Genomic DNA, 23,209 nt, shown 5'->3' with positions numbered 1-23,209 from the left:
CTATTGGGGGAGGCTTGAGGCCATGTAAAAAAAAAAAATAGTACGTAGTAGTAGTAGAACAAACCTGCCAATAAATGGCAAATATAAACAAATGGATAAATATATACTTTTAGAAAGATGACAGAATTATCATGTGTAAAAACGGCACCTGTGGACGGTAGGGAGGGGTGGGGATAGTCAATGAAAAATACCGATCGATGTCAGTATGGTGGGGGAGGGAGCGTGGAGTTTAACCCTTGCTGGAGGATCAATGTATATAGCACTGTACACCATAATTTATGTACACAGGCCTTTTGATGCACATGGAGGGAGGGAGGACGAAGTACGGAAGAAACAGAGACCGGTGCAATGGGAGGAAACCCGCATGACATCTGCCACCAATATACTCTCTCTCTCTCTTTCTCTCAGCAATTACAAGAGTACTAATAAAAAGGAAAATATACAAATATGAACTACAGGAAGCACAGATAACCGAACATGAGATCAAAGTGGCGAAGACGATGTAAAAAAAAAAAAAAAATGAAAAAAGTACCCGGGTGGGGTGCTAATATAATGACGTGATAACATTTTTATGCTTTTATTTTATATTTCGCCAGTAGTTTGCTAGTTGTCTGATTCTGCCAGTTGCTTTCTTTAGAAAAATAATTAAAGTTATGGTTATGTTAGGTACAGTTTTCTTTCAAGTTATATTCACTAAAGATTACTGGAGACTCAGGTACAGTACATGTGCTTGTGTTGTTGTTTTCCGTGATGATATTGAGTTAATGATAATAATTTTAGTATTTTCATAGCGGGTATTGTCATATATGTGACCTAAAGCCACATATGGAATATTACCAATTTTCCATAATCATAAACACAAGCTGTTAAAAACCCCGAAGAACGTGAGAAAATAAGGGAAAAACAAGAAAGATAAGAAGAAAAGAACACCTGACGAATAAGAACAAAATCAATGTGTGTATCCCCCAAAATTATTATTATTCTTTTTTTAATCAGAGCAGAAAAAAGTGTGGGGACAACCGTGATGAAGGACAATATTGACAGACAAAGGTAAGTGATCAGCCCCCTCCCTCCCACGTAACAACTTGACCCACCACAAACGCCACTGCCCAGGGCCCTGGATGTGGCCAATTACGGGGCACGAGGCCTCTTCTCTGTGTGCCACTCTTCCGCTTCTGATTGGTCGAGAGTCCTACAATCCGCCCTCCTCCGTCCCTCCGTCCGGTCTACAGCAAGCGAGCGAGCGTGCGTCCGTCCTGTCGCAACTTTCAACATCCGGGTCGCTTCACGCATACACCCATACTCGCTCACTCTCAGCAAGGTGATATGATGCTTACCGTATAAGCTACCAGCCGAGCTTATAAGGTTCCCATTCTCAATGACTTGTATGAAAAATTTACTCCAACTGGTTTATAAGAACGAAAGAAAAAGGGGGAGAGGGAAGGAAAGGTTATAATAAGGTAAAAAGGCAGAAGAAAATATATGGAGAAAGAAAGAAGGAAGATTAAGGAAAAGGGAAGAGGAGAGGCATTAATCAAGAGGGGAGAGGAAGGGGAGGAGAAAGGTCTGTATAAAATGGGAGGAAGAGGAGGGGAAGGAAGGAGAGTGAATAATAGAAGAGAAATGAATACCATGGAAGGAAGTTGGGGGAGAGTAAGGAAAGGTCGAAATGCGTAACAGAAACGATTGGGGAGGGAGGTGGAGGAAGGGGTAGCGAGTAAACAAACAATATAGACATACAGACCTGAGGGTGTGCGGGGTGGGGTAGAGGGGGGGGCATAATTTCCTTTCTGTTGCCGGAGAATGTGTGTGTGGGGGCAATAGTAGTACCGGACTGTCAGTGTTGCTAATGGAAGTACTATTCTTTTGACTGCTGGCCTGTATGTACAGTACAACCAAGAATAATCCACTTGTATAACGAGTCACGTACAGCTTCTCATTTGTATAACAACGATTCACGTACAGGACGTTACTTGTATAACAACGAGTCACGTACTGGACGTCACTTGCATAACAACGAGTCACACAAAAATTTACTTATAAAACAGGTCACTTACACAACAAGCGATGTATGTACCACATCAATGCTCTCATCCCATCCCCTTCCTCGGGTGCGACAAGACTAGGGTGACAAGGCTAGGGTGAAGGGTCAGTGTACTGTGCAGTACCTAGGATCGGTGTCGGCTAGGGCGAACCCCTCACACCCTGACTCTAACATTGCCAGCCAGGGAAGGTGGGAGAGATGGACATGTTTACTGGGAGCGTGTTATGAGAGATGAAGTGAGTGAGCGTGTGACTAACTGGTGCCACCACACAACACTGTCTGTGTCTGTTTGTCTGTCTTTGTCTTCAGCAGAACTAGAACTGGCCCTGAATTCAAATCCTCGCTTAAAGAATCAATATGTCAATAATATCAGGTGTGGGTCAGTCCTACTGGTAAAACCATATAACCGACCTGTCGTAAAAACCCAACTGGCTGGCTAATATCCCAATCACAGAGGGACGACACACCACACCTATCATATCTCAACCTGTGTGATGCTGTACAACACGCCAAGCCCACACAACTCACGCCCTGGGCAGACTCGTGGATTAGAACAACCATAACCTGAGCACAGGTAACACAAATACCTTATAATATATATATATATATATATATATATATAAAACTGCTGTAACATCACCATAAACCACTATGTCTGTTATTAGTGTACAATGCTGCTTCCTAGACGTCCATCACTCTCAAAGTACGTCCTTCACCCCATCATTCCCTATGGTTATGGCCTGGCACTTGACATTATTAGGGACCTGCCACGCTTTGCCATAAACAGATAAATTGTACCGGGATATTTCCCCCCCCCCCCACACACTCATCATTCTGTCACTTTATGTAACTTGCTGACAAAACCCATGACCCTTCAGGCTTTTACGCCCTAATGACTGATCATAAAAGGCAAGCATGAACTCCGCATGCTTCCCAGATGGGCACTGTAAACGCTTCTGGGCTTCACCTTGCACAGGATGTAAGGGGGTGCCCAATAAACTAGACCCCTCCGGGGCAATCTAATCTGACTCTGACCTATATGTACTGTCAATGAATATGATGTATTCTTTGTGTAAGAACCTCTGTCCTGCGTGGCAGTGACATCACCCACATGAATCTGATCAACGTATATATACTGTACTCCAGGATTTGTCAATAAATTTGTTAAACTAAACTAAAAACCTCCGTCTCGGTCTTCTCTCTCTCTTACCATCCACCTTCGAAGTATCTACCTTTTTTTCTCATACTGTACCACTTAAGCAACCCTCACTCACTCACTCCCTCCATGCTTCACAAGTTCACATACTACAAGACCGCCCCGACGTAATTTACATACGGCCCCAGATAGTATAGTGTCGGTTTAGCTGTTCCTCTAAACATAGCAAATTTGGCCTCCAATTACACTTGTCTATCTTGGACTCTATCGGCCAACGCACCTATAATTTTCTTGTAACTCTCCTCGACTGTTATTCAATCAACCAGTATAAATGTTCCCTTCCCCAACACTCCAACAACACCTCGCTTTATTGTTCGATCCACATTCATACTAACATCTACTTCTTTCTTATTTGTTTCATTTCATCATTAACTTTCTTTTTACATCGTAAATATTCCTCTTTATCAAATTCGCATCTCTCTATTTCTTTATTTTTTCGTATCTCTCTCGCACGCACGCACACACCAATTCATCACGTGTATGAAACTATATACACTAATCTAATGTGTTCGTAATAATCTCTCCCCCAGAAGCTATATATATTCCCCCTTCAGGTATCGTTATGAGTTGCTACACACCTGCCACACGCTTTAGCCCGTCACCTTCAAACACACGCATCAAGCTTCCTCGGGGGTCATCTCTCCAAGCCGATTGTTGCCAGTTGAGATAGGTTAAAGGTCACGGGGTCATGCGGAGATTACATGTTATGCGTTTGTTCTTTCCCTCCCCCCCCCCCAAGTGTCTCTCTATATATTATGACTGTGTATCTGTCTGTCCCTGTCCTTCTCTCCCTGTTTCTGTCTCTATCTGTCTCTTTCTGTCATCGAATTAAGTCATTCTTCTCATAAGTACACAAGCGTGATCAAATAGAGTCGTAAGAACAAATAAACACACATTAGATTGTCGAAAAAAGAGGGTAAGAGAGAGCGAGAGAATGGACGGTATACTTATCTTATTACTGTGTGATAAACGACTCTCTAGGCTCACGTGGGTTGACCCTTTAATGACCCTCAGAGTAGTCAGTAGGTGCGATTTTAGAGGCAGTGGGACGGCGGCGGGTCACCCAGAGGAGGCATCAAACCTTCCTTCCCTCCCTGGCCTGCCCGAGTAACCAGAGAATAATTCCTTCCTTTGGTGAAAAATACATACAGAAACACTCACTACCACCCTCCCCCCCAAAACACTTCTTCACATACAAAAACACAAACACACACACCCCCCTACACACACACATAAACATCCACAACGCACAAACACCCATAAAACACACACACACACACACACACTATATAAGATCAACACGAGCGACCTTGTATTAACAGGTCAACATACGCTCGTCTATATCAGTCAGTTAAGCAGACGGGCCAAGATAATTTATATGTTAGTCAGAGAGGAACGTCGGCTGGCAGGCACCCATGCACCACACACACACACACGGTCCAAAATACTTGCTGGATGACCTCCTAGCCTGACTAGCTGTCTGGGTCTAGAGCCCAAGTTGGCGTCTACACTGCTCTCCGTCTGTCTGTCGCCCTAGATATAACTTTACCCAGTGACACAAATGTAAACAGAGGTGACATGTCTAAAAGTATCACTCTCTCCCTCCCAAGGCCCCCCCCCCTCTCTGCCTACCAAATCTCTCCCTCCCTCACTCACCATCCCAAGGCCCTCCCTCCCTCACTCACCATCCCAAGGCCCTCCCTCCCTCCCACCCATCCTCTTCTAACAATAACTGGTAGTGTATTACTAAACACAATCAACACACACACACACCAGCAGCCAGTAACGCCAAGTATAACTGCAACAAGAGCGAGTGCGGAGGCTGCGACCATCTTCCTGATGCTTATTGTATCAGGAACTACGTATTTACTACAAGGAATCAGGGGTGCTTGGGGACATTCTTGCTATCTATCCAAAATTTGCTAGTCCACATTGATTAGTCCTCAAATAGAATATGACTTATACTGTATATGAACCACTGTCCCGCGTGGCAGTGAACAGTGATATCACCCACATGAATATGACCTATGTATACTATTAATGAATAAAATCTATTTCATTGTGTATGAACCTCTGTCCTGCGTGGCAGGACATCATTTATCATACCGATATTAACTTACCCAGCAATACCTCTTCACACTATGAGCACCACTCAAATATTAAAATTGCAGGTGGTCGAAAATGAAGCCCTAAGATTCGTCACAGGTGAAAGATACCCATTCACCAGAACCACAGCCGAGATACATAGAGACCTGAAAATAAAACCCATCAACCAGCAGCTGCACACCCTGGACAGCAGAGTCTGGCAAGAGATAGAAAGATCAGAGCAAGAACTCCTTCAAAGACTCCCACTAGATAACGACAACAACCATACATGGTTCCCAAAAAGTTACCAAATCTCAAAAGGTCCATTACCATCCCCGATCTATACGGCCAGGCAATAGACAACCTCCCTAGACCAGCATCTGCCAGTAGGGTCGGTGGAATATGAAATAAGGCCCTCAAAACACCCATATGGGATAGGGTAGGCTGTCTCGTGCCTGTGTCGACAGACAATGACACAACCCAAACACACCATTAGCGGTCAGCCCGCCCTCTCTTACCTCCTCCTAAATTTCTTCAATTTCCGAACTATAAATTCCTTCCCCCACCTCTAATCTTCTTTCACCCCCCCCCTTCTCTACCCCAAAAAAAAAAATAAAAAAATAAAAAAATAAATAAATAAATCAGTGTTAAGATTGTACTCCAAGCTTTGCCAATAAAGTTGTTAACCGTTAAAACTTCCTGATGTGAGTAAGCGTGAGCGAGAGGAGTGAGTAACAGTGAGAGAACGCCAATGAGTGAGAGAAAAGAGAAACAAGGCAAGCCACATTTAGATTAGAGACAAAGGGAGAGTGAGAGGGAAGGGGAGGGAGGGTGAGAGGGGAGGGTAAGAGGAAAGGGAGAGGTGGCGAGTGAGAGGGGAGGAAGAAGAGAAAGAGACTGGGGAAGGATGAGGGAGGAGGGAAAAGAGAGAGAGGGAGGCCAAGAAAACGAAAGGGAAACAATATGGAAGTAGAGAGAAGGGGGACAAGGGAGAGGGGAGAGAAGACTGAGAAGAATAAGATAAGTAAGAAAAGAAGTGCCATAAGGGGACAGGAAGGGCGGGTGATAGGGAGATGACCGGGAGGGAGGAAGATAGAGAGAAGGAGGGAGGGAGGGAAACAACTAGGTCCCCGTCAATACTCCAATAGAAGTTCACAGTGAAACACTTGTCTCACTGTCACCCCTGCATAACTCACCACCACGGCAACCACTGTGGCCTCCAACAACTGTACTACATGTCTCTTATTAAACAACTACGAAAATCACACACACACACACACACACACACACACACACACACACACACACACACACACACACACACACACACACACACACACACACACACACACACACACACACACACACACACACACACACACACACACACACACACACACACACACACACACACACACACACACACACACACACACACACACACACACACACACACACACACACACACACACACACACACACACACACACACACACACACACACACACACCACACACACACACACACACACACACACACACACACACACACACACACACACACACACACACACACACACACACACACACACACACACACACACACACACACACACACACACACACACACACACACACACACACACACACACACACACACACACACACACACACACACACACACACACACACACACACACACACACACACACACACACACACACACACACACACACACACACACACACACACACAGCACACACACACACACACACACACACACACACAGGGTCAATTCATTAAGTCCTGCTTCTCGAGGTCATAAAATAAAACAAAACAAAAATAAAGATTCAAAAAAGTGAACGCAACATTCTTAACGGGAAAAAAACATTATAATTTTAGTCTGTGTGTGTGTGTGTGTGTGTGTGTGTTAAAAGAAGACGGAGCTGCAGTCAACACCATGGTCGTCGTTGTCTGTTTGTTAGTGTACGTATTATTATTATTATTATTATTATTATTATTATTATTATTATTATTATTATTATTTATTATTATAATCATCATTACCAAGATGATTTTTTTATCATCAATACTATTCTATTATTATTATTATTATTAGTATTATTATTATTACTATTATTATTCTTAGAACTACTATACTGTATATTAACACTCTCGGAGGCGGCAGGTGATAGAATTGAGGCAGCGAGTGTCTCCACCACCAACCTTCCTCTTTGATGATGATAGAATGACAGTCTCACTATGATGGTGCCAACACTCTCCTCTTACCACTCCATCACCTCCCACTCCATACCACTCCCGACCCACCATGAACAACTGTCCCATTCCATCACACTCTTCACCTCACCCCATCCCATCCACCCCACTCCTCACGCTTGAACCTATCCCATATCTATCCCACCACCACTACCCTATGTCGCCCCTAGTAGTTCCATCCCACGTGTCATTTCAACCCATCCCTCCATCCCATCTCATTAAAAGGTAACTACACCCTCAAACCCTTCCCCCACCTCACTATATCATCTCTCCTGCCCACTCCACCCCTCCCCATTCATCACCCCTACCATAAATCCCTAACCCTCTCACCCCCAACCCCCTTACCCACACTTCTCCACTCCCATCCTATCCCTCCCTACTCCTCACGTCCCTAACACACCACATCCCCACTCCTCCCCTCACTCCACATCCCCACCAACCCAACCTACTCTCCCTTACTCCATCACCCCACCACACCAACCACCCCCCTTACTCCACCAATTCTAATTCTTACTCCACCCCACCACACCCCCCAACCCCCCCACCCACCACCCCACCAACCACCCAATTATACCCCCTTACTTCCACCCCACCACCCCCAACCCCCCCTTACTCCACCACCCCACCATGACGAGCCAGTTACGAAAGGCCATTAGCAATATTACCTCCATATTGATCAGCCAAGCCTCCCCCACATGAGCAGATTAACTCACCCTGTAATCCCCACACTTCTTCCTCTTATCTCTACCCAACAAACACACTCACTCACACATAAGAGGAGGGAGGAGGGGTGAGAGAGAGGGGGGGGGGGAACACACTAACTTACGCATGAGAGAGAGAGAGAGAGAGAGAGAGAGAGAGAGAGAGAGAGAGAGGCAGGAGAAACACTCTAAAAAAATACAAATTGCCAATTTCAAATAAGAGGTGGAGAGGCCGTACCAAACACTGCTTCACCTTCCCTCACTTGCCTCCAATGGTGGTCATAAAACGAAGGAGAAGGAGAATGGACTAAAACTGAAACAAGAACAAAAACACACCATAAAAATTAACTTAAAAGAAAAACACAAAAATAACATGAATAAAATATACATAAAAACACGTGAAAAAAAACAAAAACAAACAATAACAAACCTAATATAAAAAAATAAAAAACAACGACAAAATTTAAGACACAATAACATTTAAAACAAAAACAACAACAAAACGAGCTGGCTATACGGCCCTTCAAGTAGTGTTTAGCCTCAGCTCTCACAAGAATTCCAGCATACGTTCCCTTAATACTCAAGAGCTTTTATGGCCCTGTATAAAATTTGCATGGCCACTCACCCAAGGGAATGGCCACCCAAGGGAAAAAAAGGGTAGGAGAGACAGACAAACAACCATCATCACCACCACGATACACCAACCAGCGAAATGCCACTAGAAATCTCTCTCTCTCTCTCTCTCTCTCTCTCTCTCTCTCTCTCTCTCTCTCTTGTGCCATTTGGACAATAGAGTCTCGCTTATACATAATTCTACTGTCGATATATGTAGGTAGGTCTGTTTTACTGTATATCCTAGCTACTTTAGAGGTTAACATACACACACACACACACACACACACACACACACACACACACACACACGCCTCGTTCTCACCTTTCACACACGACTCACGCTCTGTGTATATATGTGTTTGATGCGTCAAATTTATCAAGTTCATTCTACGCCTCCCACACACTCATATACCACCTCACACATAAACTCATATTTCTGCAGAATAACTTCATAATGTAACTCACTCTCTCTCTCTCTCTCTCTCTCTCTCTCCACATCCCTTCTTTCATTAAAATTTTCTTCCTAACCTCATTTTCCCCTCACACCCTCTTCTTGAAACACCCCCCCCTCCTCTCGCCTCTTTCACTCACTCTCATTCCCCTCTCTGCCCTTGTATCCTTCCATTAACCTCTCCCCTCTCACTCTGCTTCACACCCTCTAGTCTTTCCCCTTGGCCTTTAAACATCTCCCTCTTCTTTCTTCCATCCATAACCACCTCTGGCTTCCTCCCCTCACCCCTCGCCCTGACTCCTCTACCTTCATCTATGCAGCCCTCCCTCCCCCTCCCCTCAAAGTACTGCTACAGGGATATATATAGGAGATATTGTCCCTCACCCTTCAGTGTGTCCGACAGGCACCCCTATTTCCCCTCCCCCCTCTCTCTCCTTGCTTCCACCCTCCTCCCTTCTCCCCCTCCTGCATTAAAATTGCCCTCGGCATGTTCGCTGCCTCCCTCACTACTCCAAGTTGGTTCCTCATTACAGAGTCCCTCCTATCCACACACCCACCCACCCACCCACCCACCCACACACACACACACACACACACACACACACACACACACACACACACACACACACACACACACACACACACACACACACACACACACACACACACACACACACACACACACACACACACTATACTAAATCAAGACTGCGGTGTTTTGTGCAGCCTTAAAAACTATACAGCAAATGTTCCGAAATATTCTAGAGACAATACTAAATAATACTGACATACGTGTTATTTATAAGGTGAAGAATAGAGAGAGAGAGAGAGAGAGAGAGAGAGAGAGATCCTGGGTTGTTGTTGTCGTTCAAAGCTTGCATGTGACTGCCTCTCTTCATCCTCTCGTGTTCGTGAGCGCTTCCTGTCTCCCCACCACGCTTCCGTTATCCTCACCGACGACTTTTACACAATTTTTCTACACATTATCCTTGTTTTAATCCTTCCGCTCCTCCTTCTGTCTGTGTCCACTCCCTCCTGATGTCCTCCTCCTAGCTAGACGGTTCATTCCTTCCTTCCTTCCTTCCCTCGTCTCTTTTCCTTCGCCCCGCCACCCTCTTTTTCATTCCTTTGTCTCCCCTTATCCTCAATCTTTCCCCTCCCCTCCTATTAACTATATTCACTTCTTCCCTCTTTACCTTTCTTTTCCCTCTCCCTCTTCCTCCTCCATCTCTCCCTCCCTCTCCTTTCCTTCCCTTCCCTCCTCTTTCCCCGCCCCTTCTCCCCTACTCTTCAAAATTCTCCTCCACCTCATTTCCCTGCCCTGCTCCCCACCTCTACACTCCCGTTCTCTCCCCTCCTCCTCCTTCCTCTCCCCTCCTCCTCCTTTCTCTCCCCTCCTCTTCCTCCACCACCTTTCTCTCTCCTCCCCTCCCCTCTTTTCTCTCCCCTCCCCCTGCAGTGCGTGTGGCCCCCCAGCTGCCAATAATAAATGAATCCTGCCTGAAATGTTGGTACCCGAGCAGCTTAAAGGGGTCCACTCCAGGAAGAGGTGGCGGTGGAAGAGGTGGAAGGGAGGGTGGTTGAATAGGAGATGGTGGTGGTGGTGAGGTAGTAGTAGTGAGTCATAATGGTGGTGGTGGGGGGTAGTAAAGAGGGTAGTGGTGGTGGGGGTAGTAGTGAGGGTAGGGGCTGTAGTGGTGGTGAGGGGTAGTGTTAGTGGGGGTAGTAGTGAGGGGTAGTGGTGGTGGGGGGGTAGTAGTGAGGGTAGTGGCTGTAGTGGTGGTGGGAGGGTAGTGTTAGTGGGGTAGTAGGGAGGTAGTGGCTGTGTGGTGGTGTGAGGGTAGTGGTGATGGGGGGTAGCAGTGAGGGTACCCAGTTCCCCAGTTCCAGTTCCCCATGCCCAGTGCCCTGCCCAGTTCCCATGTGCTGTTATGTGCTGCTGATGCTGCTACCATGAAGGTAGTGTTAGTGGGGGGTAGTAGTGAGGGTAGTGGTGGTGGGGTAGTAGTGGGAGGTAGGTGGTTGTAGTGGTGGTGAGGGTAGTGTTAGTGGGGGTAGTAGTGAGGGTAGTGGTGGTGGGGGTAGTAGTGAGGGTAGTGGCTGTAGTGGTGGTGAGGGTAGTGTTAGTGGGGGTAGTAGTGAGGGTAGTGGCTGTAGTGGTGGTGAGGGTAGGTGGTGGGGGTAGCAGTGAGGGTAGTAGTGGTGGGGGTAGCAGTGAGGGTAGTGGTGGTGGTGGTGGTGGTGAGGGTAGTGATGGTGGCACCTTCACGACACACTGTGAAGACAATACATGGATGGTTGTCGTGTACAGCAACACTCGGGGCTGCCTCACTTATAACACGGTTACAACATCACGTCTCGTCACAGACAACAAGGGAGTATAATTCAAACTTGACGTACCACAAGTCACCACTCTTCAATGGCCATAACAGTGTCAACAGTGTAACACAAGACCCTATGTGTCAACAGTGTAACACAAGACCCTATGTGTCAACAGTGTAACGCAAGACACTATGTGTCAACAGTGTAACACAAGACACTATGTGTCAACAGTGTAACACAAGACACTATGTGTCACCAGTGTAACACAAGAGCCTATGTGTCAACAGTGGAACACATACCCTATGTGTCAGCAGTGTAACACAAGACCCTATGTGTCAGCAGTGTAACACAAGAGCCTATGTGTCAACAGTGTAACACAAGACACTATGTGTCAGCAGTGTAACACAAGAGCCTATGTGTCAGCAGTGTAACACAAGAGCCTATGTGTCAGCAGTGTAACACAAGAGCCTATGTGTCAGCAGTGTAACACAAGACACTATGTGTCAGCAGTGTAACAAAAGACCCTATGTGTCAGCAGTGTAACACAAGAGCCTATGTGTCAGCAGTGTAACACAAGAGCCTATGTGTCAACAGTGTAACACAAGACCCTATGTGTCAGCAGTGTAACACAAGAGCCTATGTGTCAACAGTGTAACACAAGACACTATGTGTCAACAGTGTAACACAAGAGCCTATGTGTCAACAGTGTAACACAAGACCCTATGTGTCAACAGTGTAACACAAGACACTATGTGTCAGCAGTGTAACACAAGAGCCTATGTGTCAACAGTGGAACACATACCCTATGTGTCAGCAGTGTAACACAAGACCCTATGTGTCAGCAGTGTAACACAAGAGCCTATGTGTCAACAGTGTAACACAAGACACTATGTGTCAGCAGTGTAACACAAGAGCCTATGTGTCAGCAGTGTAACAAAAGACCCTATGTGTCAGCAGTGTAACACAAGAGCCTATGTGTCAACAGTGGAACACATACCCTATGTGTCAGCAGTGTAACAAAAGACACTATGTGTCAGCGGTGTAACACAAGGCCTTATGTGTCAGCAGTGTAACACAAGGCCCAATGCTTCTACGCCCTTAACTCGTGAGACATAAAGGCAAGCATGAACTTAGCATGCTTCCCAGTTGGGCGCTGTAAACGCTTCTGCGCTTCACCTTACACAAGGATGTAGGGGGTGCCCAATAAATAAAAATAAAATAAAAATGTGTCAGCCTCCCACAGACCTCTCCCCGCCCCTCGCCGCCGTCCTCTCCCTGGCTCTCGCCGTCCTCGCCGTCCTCTCCTCTCCCCGGCCGTCCTCTCCCCGCCGTCCTCTCCCTGGCTCTCGCCGTCCTCTCCCTGGCTCTCGCCGTCCTCTCCCTGGCTCTCGCCGTCCTCTCCCTGGCTCTCGCCGTCCTCTCCCTGGCTCTCGCCGTCCTCTCCCTGGCTCTCGCCGTCCTCTCCCTGGCTCTAACCTTCAGTTGGCGTGAGCAGCCCACCCGACCCCACCAGCTGGCAGGTGAAGTTTAGGTTACCTGGTGTTGACGCCGGGTAGCGCCCTGGCTCACCACCACCTGTCTGGTTGCACGCTCTAATAGGCAGTTAAGACCAAACTATACGAGGATGCGGTAAGCTTCAGAGGCTTCTATTGGTCCGCAGAGCCAACATGGGTGCTAATCCCAGTTTCTCCACCAGGGAAATTCGACCGTGTGGCATAGTGATAATGTGGCGGATGAATCCCTCTAGCACGGAGAGCCTGTGTGCAGTATATATGGCTGGGTCCAGACACTCACATAATTACACGTCATTATTCCACATTCAGAGAGGACGAGAGCCAGCACATCATCAAGGTATAGTCTCAGTGTAATGTTGACACCCTACTGACAGCGAGTTGTTGTTCAGCAGCGAGACACAAAAGAGGAGAGTCCGCCAGTGGTGTCACAACTCCAGCGGGTACGAATCTCTTGAGCATCGTGACCCTCGTCTCTCTCTCTCTCTCTCTCAAATCTCCCTCCCTCCTCCCTCCCCATCCATCATCTGGTGTCCCCCCTCCTACACTGATCCATCACAATACCAATCAACTGCAAGGCCCTTCTGTCCCATCCTGGCCACCCAATCACAATCATCCTTCGTCCTAACACCTCCTGGCCACCCAATCACAATCACCCATCGTCCTAACAACTCCTCCTGGCCACCCAATCACAATCATCCTTCGTCCTTCTGGCCACCCAATCACAACCTCCCCCTCTAATCACACCTAATCTATATTTCTTTCAAGTTTGCCTTCCTAATCTTTATCTGCTTTCGTTCTGGCCTTCTTAACAACCAATCTTTAAATTTGTCTTCATTCTGCTGGTTGACTAGTTCAGCTCTTCCCATCCCATACTCAATCTTCATCCCAATCCCACACTCAATCTTCATCCCAATCCCACACTCAATCTTCATCCCAATCCCACACTCAATCTTCATCCCAATCCCACATTCAATCTTCATCCCAATCCCCCACCCAATCTTCATCCCAATCCCACACTCAATCTTCATCCCAATCCCACATTCAATCTTCATCCCAATCCCCCACCCAATCTTCATCCCAATCCCACACTCAATCTTCATCCCAATCCCACACTCAACTTTTATTCCAATCCCACCAATCTTCGCCCCAATCCCATTCAATCTTCTTCATCCCAATCCCACACTCAATCTTCATCCCAATCCCCACTCAATCTTCATCCGAATCCCCCACCAACTTTTATTCCAATCCCCACTCAATCTTCGCCCCAATCCCCCATTCAATCTTCATCCCAATCCCCACTCAATCTTCATCCCAACCCCACTCAATCTTCATCCCTCTTCGTTCTCAGTCGTGTAAACTCGACCACTGACACTGACACCAGAACCCACCAGTATCAGCGATGAAGCAGATAAGAGCAAAGTAAAGCTAAACAAGCACCGGCCACGTGGGAACAAAGGCCTATCCTCCCCCCCCCACCCTCTTCCCCAGCGCCCCTCCCTGAAAGATGTGCCATTATCGTTCATCGTTATCCTGAGGAGTTATCATACATCTACACCCCCAGCTTGTAAACCTCTTTCTTTTTTTTTTCCTAGGATGTTAAACGAGGGGAGGTGCACGTCACCACACACACACACACACACTATGACTCACCCCCCTGACCCATCACCATACAGTAGTCCCCGTACCCAACATGCCGTGTTACACTGTATGAGAGGAGGAATGTGAATCTGTGTGTTGTTAACGCTATATATATATAGTCAGAAGGAAAGACGTAGAACATTAGGGATAAACTTGCAAGTGATTCAGTGTTTATATGTCGTGATCTGCAAGTTGTATGTAGCTAACCTGACAGTGTGAGGGTATAAAGAAAACTTGCACGTTTTATGTGGGAGGAAAAACTTGATCCGAATGTGAGGTAGATAAGGCATATGTAAGAAGATGCTTGTGTCCATTTTCCGACAGAGCACTGACTCAAGACACTGCAGGGGGAGAGAGCTGAGTGTCTTAACTTGATGTAATGAGGGGAGGAGGGATCACTGACCACTAATGTAATGGTACTGTTGTGTCATGGAAGGGAAGGTACTGTACTGAGCGGCCGGTACTGAAGAGGGGAGGAACCAGGAGCGTTATTTTCATTTTTCCTTGAAGGGGGCAAAGCTAGCATATGGATCCTGTCTATGTATTTGTATATTAATTATGGGTCACTTGGAACCTCCCTGCTCCCGGTAAGCTTGGGTAGGGGAAAATTGGTGCCCCTGGGAGGAAGGGTGGAGGTGAGTACCGAGTTATTTATAAGATGTGGTTTTTGTGTCTCTTTGCCAAGGAACGTTACCAGTAGTGTGATGTGGGGATGGACATTACATTTGTGAAGTGTGAATTGTTGTTGAAGCAGAAACTTATAACAAAGATGTTTTAAATGTATTGAAGGGAAAGTTTTAGAGCAAAAAAATAAACGCCCGTTAGTTTCATCAGTTGGGACAATTTTTTCAAACCTTTGTCTGCAAATGTGAAACAGCCAGGCCGCTACACTACACAACCATCTTATCTTCTTGTGCTGACTATACAGGGCTCCATAATGTTCTCCGGGATATTAACAACCAATATCAATGTAGAGGAAATAGAATAAGGAAGCTTATTTAAAACACAATACCTCGAGTCAGTCATTATCAACCTCAACATGTGACTTGTTTGTGGCTCTTCATCATCTCCCTCAACCTTCAGTGTTTATTAATGATTTTGGTCTTTGTTTCGGTGATTCTCAACCACCCACCTGTTCCGATTAACGATGCCTTTTAAGATATTTTCAGGAAGAACAATCGTGTGTATCAAATCAGGTAATTCTAAAGGCCAGGCGAATGGGTCGGTTAATTTCTTGATGACTGTTATTATATGTGGCTGATGGAACATCTCCAGATCTATCGCTGTCGTGTGCGAAGAAAATTGTTGAATATATCAAGTCCGGTTGTCCCAGTAACTGTTTCCTCTAAGAAGGAAACAGGCCTAGAAACCCAAAACCGTCGCCTTGACTTAATGACTGGCGCAAGTGGGTCAAGCTAGAAGCTGTACGAGCACCAGTGTTTAGCTTAACCTTAAGGGAATGTTTACGTTGTAAAAACAGTTCACTGTTCTATCCCTCCCACAGCGCGATATATTGTGTGTTAACATCACAGAACACATGTGTGCAAATCCCGCATAAAAATATTAAGACCCCAATTAGCGTCAGGTTTGCCTTGAGAACGTGTTTCAACATTCTTCAAATTCTGCGCTGTATTTTTTTTCTCACAATAACAATGATATTAAACGTGTCTATCGTAAGCTAAACAAAATGATGGTGGTTACAATGACATTCCTAAGTTGTACTCAAGATTATTCTAGTATCATTATGTGTATTCTCTTACCTATCCTGGCTTGTGTTATAACCTTCCCCACATCTCCATTTATGGGGGAAACTAGACAAGAATCTTTAATAATCCACCTTAGTATCAACATATGTGAGCCAGTTTGATGCGTTCTCTTATCTCCACTTGGGAGAAAAACTTGTCATGCGTGTCTGTGAGAACCCTGGCCCCTGTTAAGGTTGTGGGGGCACCAGATGCCTCCCACTATATAAGGTGTTAGTTGAGCGTGTGTCAAGGCCCGGGCTTCACTGTACAAGGCCACGAGACTCCCGGTACAGTACTTAGACCCAATAGACGTGGGAAACAAGTCTCCGGAAACATGCCCGTAAGCGAAACGTTGTGATAGTGAGAGAGAACACACTAACAAGCTCACACAGCGCCGTTGTAAATTATATAGTTTCTGACACGAGGCACCACTCTGAGACACGGACACAACAGAACTGTAAACGGACACGGGGCCCCTGGCACGGACGTAGAGCCCCGGACACGGACACAACAGTGCTTGACACACTCACGGATGGGTGGCTGTGGTGGTCAGGGCCAATGATGATGACTCATGTATCTCTCCCAGCGACACTTTCACTCTCACCCCCTCCCTTCCTCCTCTGTTTACCTACCACCCACTACCGTCCCCCCCTCCCCACCTCAACTAACCCACCACACTTCCCCCCCTCCCTTCCTCTACTTACTCACCACTCCCCTACCTTCCCTCCCCACCCCCTCTTTACTTGTGGCTACCCCCTCCCCCATATCACCCTCCCCTAACATACCTTGACTCTCGCCTCCCCTTCACCTCTCCTCTCAGTATGTCCTCAAGTGCTACAGTATGAAAGCAAAAAACGTCCAGTAATTATAGATAAACGTCGGCGAACAAACTAGGAGTGACAGACCAACAAACAAGTATACAAGCAGGCAAGCGCACACACACACACCGTTAGTTAAAGTATATGAAAGCAATCCAATTCACTGATTTTGGAAGCAATGGTTGCAAAAACAAATTAAAACTCGGTTACACTCGATCACTAACACCCACACACACCAAACTGTTGCTGTATTCATGTCCTTCGAAACAGACCTGTACTGTATTCTGTAACTTTAAAAACTTCAGCTTCTCGGTACGGTTGTCAAAATCCTTCGTCCGTTGTGTCATATTTTTTTCTCTACATAATTTTGTATAGACAGTTTTTTTTAACCACTGTACAGGAGTCGCTTCTGATACGTACCTGGAGACCTTGACCGCCCCTACACCCCCGGCGGCCATTCACAAGTGCCCTCCATTATTACTCCCAAGTACCTCCTCAGATACAAGGTTCTAACCCCCCCCCCCACCACCGAGTACGAATGGACAGTAATTCATTCATTGAGCTTAACGAGATAACGGTCAGATACTATATTAAAATAAGAACACAGGCACAACCAAAGCCCAAGAATGAATTGAAATACACTGGATTAGGATTCACACAGGTTCGTACGAGGAATAATGATTCTACTTATCTCTGGGGGTGAGGCGCACACACGCACGCACACAATGCCCAAGAGCAGGATAATGGAGGGCGTGCGTGGAATGTACCCGCTACCCGCGCCAAGGTTGCCCCACTCCCACGCCTGACTTGTCACAGCCACGCCCCCCCCCCCCTTTGCTTGTCGGGGCGTGGCTGTGACTAACGTAAACTATCCCAATATACCCTAATTTTAGCTTCACCTGATCTAGTTCACCCTCCCTACCTCGCTGTAACCTAACCTACACCTCACCTGACGGGCCACTGGGGTGTACAGAAGCATTAAATGGCTAGATGCTATCCGTCAATATTTTCGTGACGGTGGAATTCTGACCACCGGGAAATGGTTAGGTGGGATTTTCCCTTATGGGGTTTGGTCAGTTGGAATTTTGTACATACACCGTGTCTGCTGCCTGCTACCAAACACCAGCTGCTTTGTCGGAAAAAAAGACATATTCTACCGTATGAAATATAACAGCCAGGTGCTACGAATGAACCCATATATAGTATGAGCATCACACCCACACGCAGAAGACAGTTCAAACAAACACATGTTAATACATCACATAAAACACAATCATGGTAACTGTATACATTAGGTTTATTATAAAACATACTGATAATATATTACATAAACTAACAGGAAAACATAAAAAGGTATAAGTGAATACGTAAACATTAACTTGTTGTTGGGTATTGTGATAACCTGACCATGAAGGGGATGACGTTCACTATTACAAACAAGAACACCGACGGAGAAACAGGATTCACGAGTAACAGAACACCAGCAGTAAAAGTTTAAATTATCCTATACAATGCAACAGTAAACTCCGGGACCACAACACGTGATATAGTATTACTCATCCACGGGGCCACCTGTAGGGGAGTAACTCAAGGACTCAGTGTTATTCACCTGCAGTTTCCTTATACACCTTCAGGAGTACAGAAGACGAATTCAGGCGCTGGTACTCACCTATAGGGGCGTTATCCAGCAACCTGAGGTCATGGGCGGCCTGGTACCCGACTCGGTAGTTGGTGCGGGCCCCGGCGTCCCACTGGACCACCACGGTGCGGTCCGGAGTGGTGGAGGACCCGGGCCGCCCCACCTCCACCACTGTACCGGCATGGCCCGGACCTCCGTCTTGCTCCCCCCACTTCCAGTCCGGCCCACGCAACACTCTCACGCCCACCTCAACCACGCCCATCCTCGCTGCTGCGCCCACCACCTGCAAGACACAAGGACACAGGTCATCATCCCGGGACACACTAATATATTTCAGCCAATATCTGAGACACCAATTAAGACTTTTTTACTTTATTTATACACAAGAACATAATGATAAAATTAAAGAATAAACGGCTGATAATTTCCTTTTAGCTGTCAAGCATAGGCCGATAAGATGAAACGGTCAAACTCCACTTAAAGCTGATACGTTCATGCCCTTAATAATAATAATAATAATAATAATAATAATAATAATAATAATAATAATAATAACAGGTCCCAAGAACATATAACACTGAAGTGAACATAACCATTACTGACACATTAAATCTCTGATAGGAGACATATATAAGACTTACACGAATGCGGTTCAATTTAGACAATTGAGGCTGTCTGTTTTCTTCATTATTCTTATATATGCAGTTTTAAGTAGTTTTGTTCTGGTTATAAAGCAAACATTTATCAAGTATATTCCTGCACTCTGGTGAAACTTTGAGACTTAAATACCAATATCAATCAAACCTCTTGAAAGGTGAACAGATAAAGGCGCACCAAGTTGTTGATACATGGAGGTGTGAGAGAGGCCCGTAGACTAACCCAAGGACGAACCGAGCATGGACTAACCTGCCTGACAGCTTGGGGTTCATCTTACAGTCACCCATACTTCCTCACCACAGTTATCGCTCTCAACAGGATATGTGGAGCATAGTTACCCTCTTGAAGCAAATGGTCAAATAAGTCGTCATATATAATATTATAGAGCCGTTATCTTAGTTTCAGAGTAAATCCACCGTTCTAGGTTCAGTTTCCAGGAGGGTGCATCTAGGGTCAGCTGAGTAAGGCTTAGCTAAAAAATATGATTTCTGGATCAACCCCCCATTTCGAGGTTGATGCCCTTACCTGGTGACTCCAGTCAACAAGAGTCAAGTAGGGAGTGGGAGGTGGTACTATCAATACTCCAAGAACTAGGCAGACGTGCATCCCACACAAGAGCTCCCAACTGTGCAAGGAACAGTGACCCCTAACTCTCCTACACCGTACAGTGTGCCACTCACATGCACACTATATATATATATATATATATATATATATATATATATATATATATATATATATATATATATATATATATATATATATATATATATATAATCTTCTACGAAGCAATATCATGGCATACCTCGCACAAGGTACTAACATGATACTTATTTAATAAATAAATGCTACGTCGCAAGACCTCATACGTACAGTGAGAGAATGGAATATCTTCTCAGCTTTAATTGAAATATAATGAAACCTGGCGGATTATACTGGAAGAGTTACCGAGACTAAATGCGGGTGTTGAAGTGTTCAACCGTTCTGCGATATATTCGGCAATATACTTCATTCTCCCACTGTACAATGGATAAACAATCGAAAAAATCTGATCGCTGGAGTCGCTCGCAGCCACCAGCGGTCCCCAGCCTGCATCAGTCAACGTATACAGTACTATAACAGGACAACCGTGTGTCATAGGAAGGCAGTCTAATCGCTGAGTGCTAGAGGAGTGTGCTTGGTGGTCACAGGGTGAAGAAGTGTAAAATGAGATTAAAAAAAAAAGTTAGGTGACGTTATAGAGGGGGTTGTTAGGTCAGTGAGTGTGGTGGTGAGGTGAAGTTAGATAATGTTGCTCCAGGGGCTGTTAATCCGCCAAGTAAAATCTGTAGATGTGGCCTGGTGGTGGTGGCTGGGAAGGGTGTTGGTGGTGTAAGTTATTGGCGATGCAATAATGGTGTAGAGTTGGTGATGGGGAAGACCGCTTAATCATCAGGGGGGGGGGGGCAACAAAATGACTCACCTCATTCAAACATTACGTCACTAGCTTTCACCTCACATCACACCTGTACACTCAACCCATGTGGCAATATTTCACGTCGTATCATCGATCACTGACCGTAGTTTACTGTGTAGATCGTGATAATTCAGTTCAGGTCACAGTGCTAGAGTAAATCGGTGAACTATAGCCGTTGTGACTCAATGGTGATAATCATAAACAACAAAATAGCACATTTCCCTAAAATTTCTCCAGGGAGCATTACCTCCTCGAGTCATGGAGCAAGTAAACAAGAGAAAGTCACGGTGGTATGGGAGAGGCAGTTCACACCGTCGGGAAATTGGAAGAGTCAATATGGAAACGACCTGATTTCTCCTGATGATCAACTCACTACCAGACAGATGGCTTTCACATCCCCTGGAGGATTCCAGTAGTTTCAAATATCAAACATTAATGAATAAGTCATAACCAATAAAAGAACATATTACCGGTACGTGCAGAATTGATGATTCCTGAAGCAAGATACTTTGTGTAGACTTCCGACAGCTGTTTTTCAAATTCTACATCAGACAACTGCCTCCAAGGGAACATAAACATCCTCTTGTCTGTCCCAGGCTAGATCCAGCCTGATATAAAATCATCTTGTAAATGTAAACGATAGGTTGGACTATAGGCTGGGAAATTACATAGCACACTGGCCAGCAACCTGAGTCGTTCACTGGTTCAACGCAATACAACCCTGCATCTTATGTAACACCATCATCCAAAGCTACAGTGTGTGGCAGCAGCTAACGCCGTATAATTATATATGTTCCCAAAAGAAATTAGAAACACTTAGTTGGCTGTATGTCGGAGCAAGCGGTGAGCAGGTCCATACTTCACAATGGTGTACAGTAACTGGATTTAAGGAATCGATTTCCCCACATAAACAAAAGCGGATAAGAATATACGTGTTTATATTCAGCAGCAAAAACACTCGAGCCTTCTCCCTTTTCTGGATGGTTATCTTCACCCAGGTGTCTCCTTGTAAGAATGGAGAGGATTAACTAATTTTCACTTTCATTTGATATTTAGATTCCATACATGAGTTGCCCCCCCCCCCTCCCACTAGACTTAATGGCTCTAGGAAGTTGCTCGATCACAGCATAATAAGAACATAAGAACATAAAAATGGAGGAAACTGCAGCGGGCCTATTGGCCCATACTGGGCAGTCCCGTTTACACCCAACCCCTATTGCTCATATGAGCATCCAACCTATGTTTGAAGCTATCCAGCGTATTCGAGTTAATGATGATATTTGGTAACTTGTTCCATTCATCCACTACTCTGTTTCCAAACCAGTGTTTACCTATTTCACGCCTAAATCTAAATTTGTCTAATTTAAAACCATTGTTACGAGTTCGCTCCTGGTTGGATAGTTTGAGTACCTTTGTAATGTCCCCTTTGTTTAGCCCTGCCTTCCACTTATACACCTCTATCAGGTCGCCCCTCGCTCTACGTCTCTCAAGGGAGTGCAAATTAAGATGCTTTAACCTGTCTCTATACTCAAGGTTCCTAATGCCCGGGATTAGTCTTGTCATTCTCCTCTGAATTCTTTCCAAGGATTCTATATCCATTATGTAATACGGTGACCAGAACTGAACTGCGTAATCCAGGTGTGGTCTCGCAAGAGCAAGATACAGTTTTAGGATGACCTCGCTAGTCTTGTAACTAACACTCCTTTGTATGAACCCAAGTACTTTATTAGCCTTGTTACGAGCAAAAACACATTGTTTACTTGGCTTAAGGTTCCTACTTATCATGCAGTTCTCTCTGATCTGGTATCTGGTACATCTTGAGTACTTTACATTTGTCGACGTTGAATTTCATCTGCCATTTTTCAGACCATTCGAAAATTTGTTTAGATCTTCCTGTAGTTTTGCCGAGTCCTCGTCAGATTTGATAACACGTCCTATTTTAGTGTCATCAGCAAATTTACTTATGTTGCTGTCAATGCCGATATCTATGTCGTTTATGTATATAATAAATACTAATGGTCCAAGTACTGAG

General features: G+C 45.4%; 1 protein-coding gene across 1 annotated transcript in view; it reads right to left on the bottom strand.

The window, feature by feature from the left end:
* The window catches only part of LOC121865473 (E3 ubiquitin-protein ligase MIB2-like), a 93,608-nt gene that overhangs the window by 37,140 nt on the left and 33,259 nt on the right, over positions 1–23,209 (bottom strand). The window contains 1 exon segment of the mRNA XM_042364945.1: positions 19,095–19,347. Coding sequence (XP_042220879.1) covers positions 19,095–19,326 — 232 coding nt within the window. The 5' untranslated portion in view covers positions 19,327–19,347.

Source organism: Homarus americanus, unplaced genomic scaffold (assembly GCF_018991925.1).
Source record: "Homarus americanus isolate GMGI-L3 unplaced genomic scaffold, GMGI_Hamer_2.0 scaffold25483, whole genome shotgun sequence".
Classification (NCBI taxonomy): Eukaryota; Metazoa; Arthropoda; class Malacostraca; order Decapoda; family Nephropidae; genus Homarus; species Homarus americanus.
Note: the sequence above shows the minus strand (reverse complement) of the source record. Positions and strands in the feature narration are given on the sequence as shown.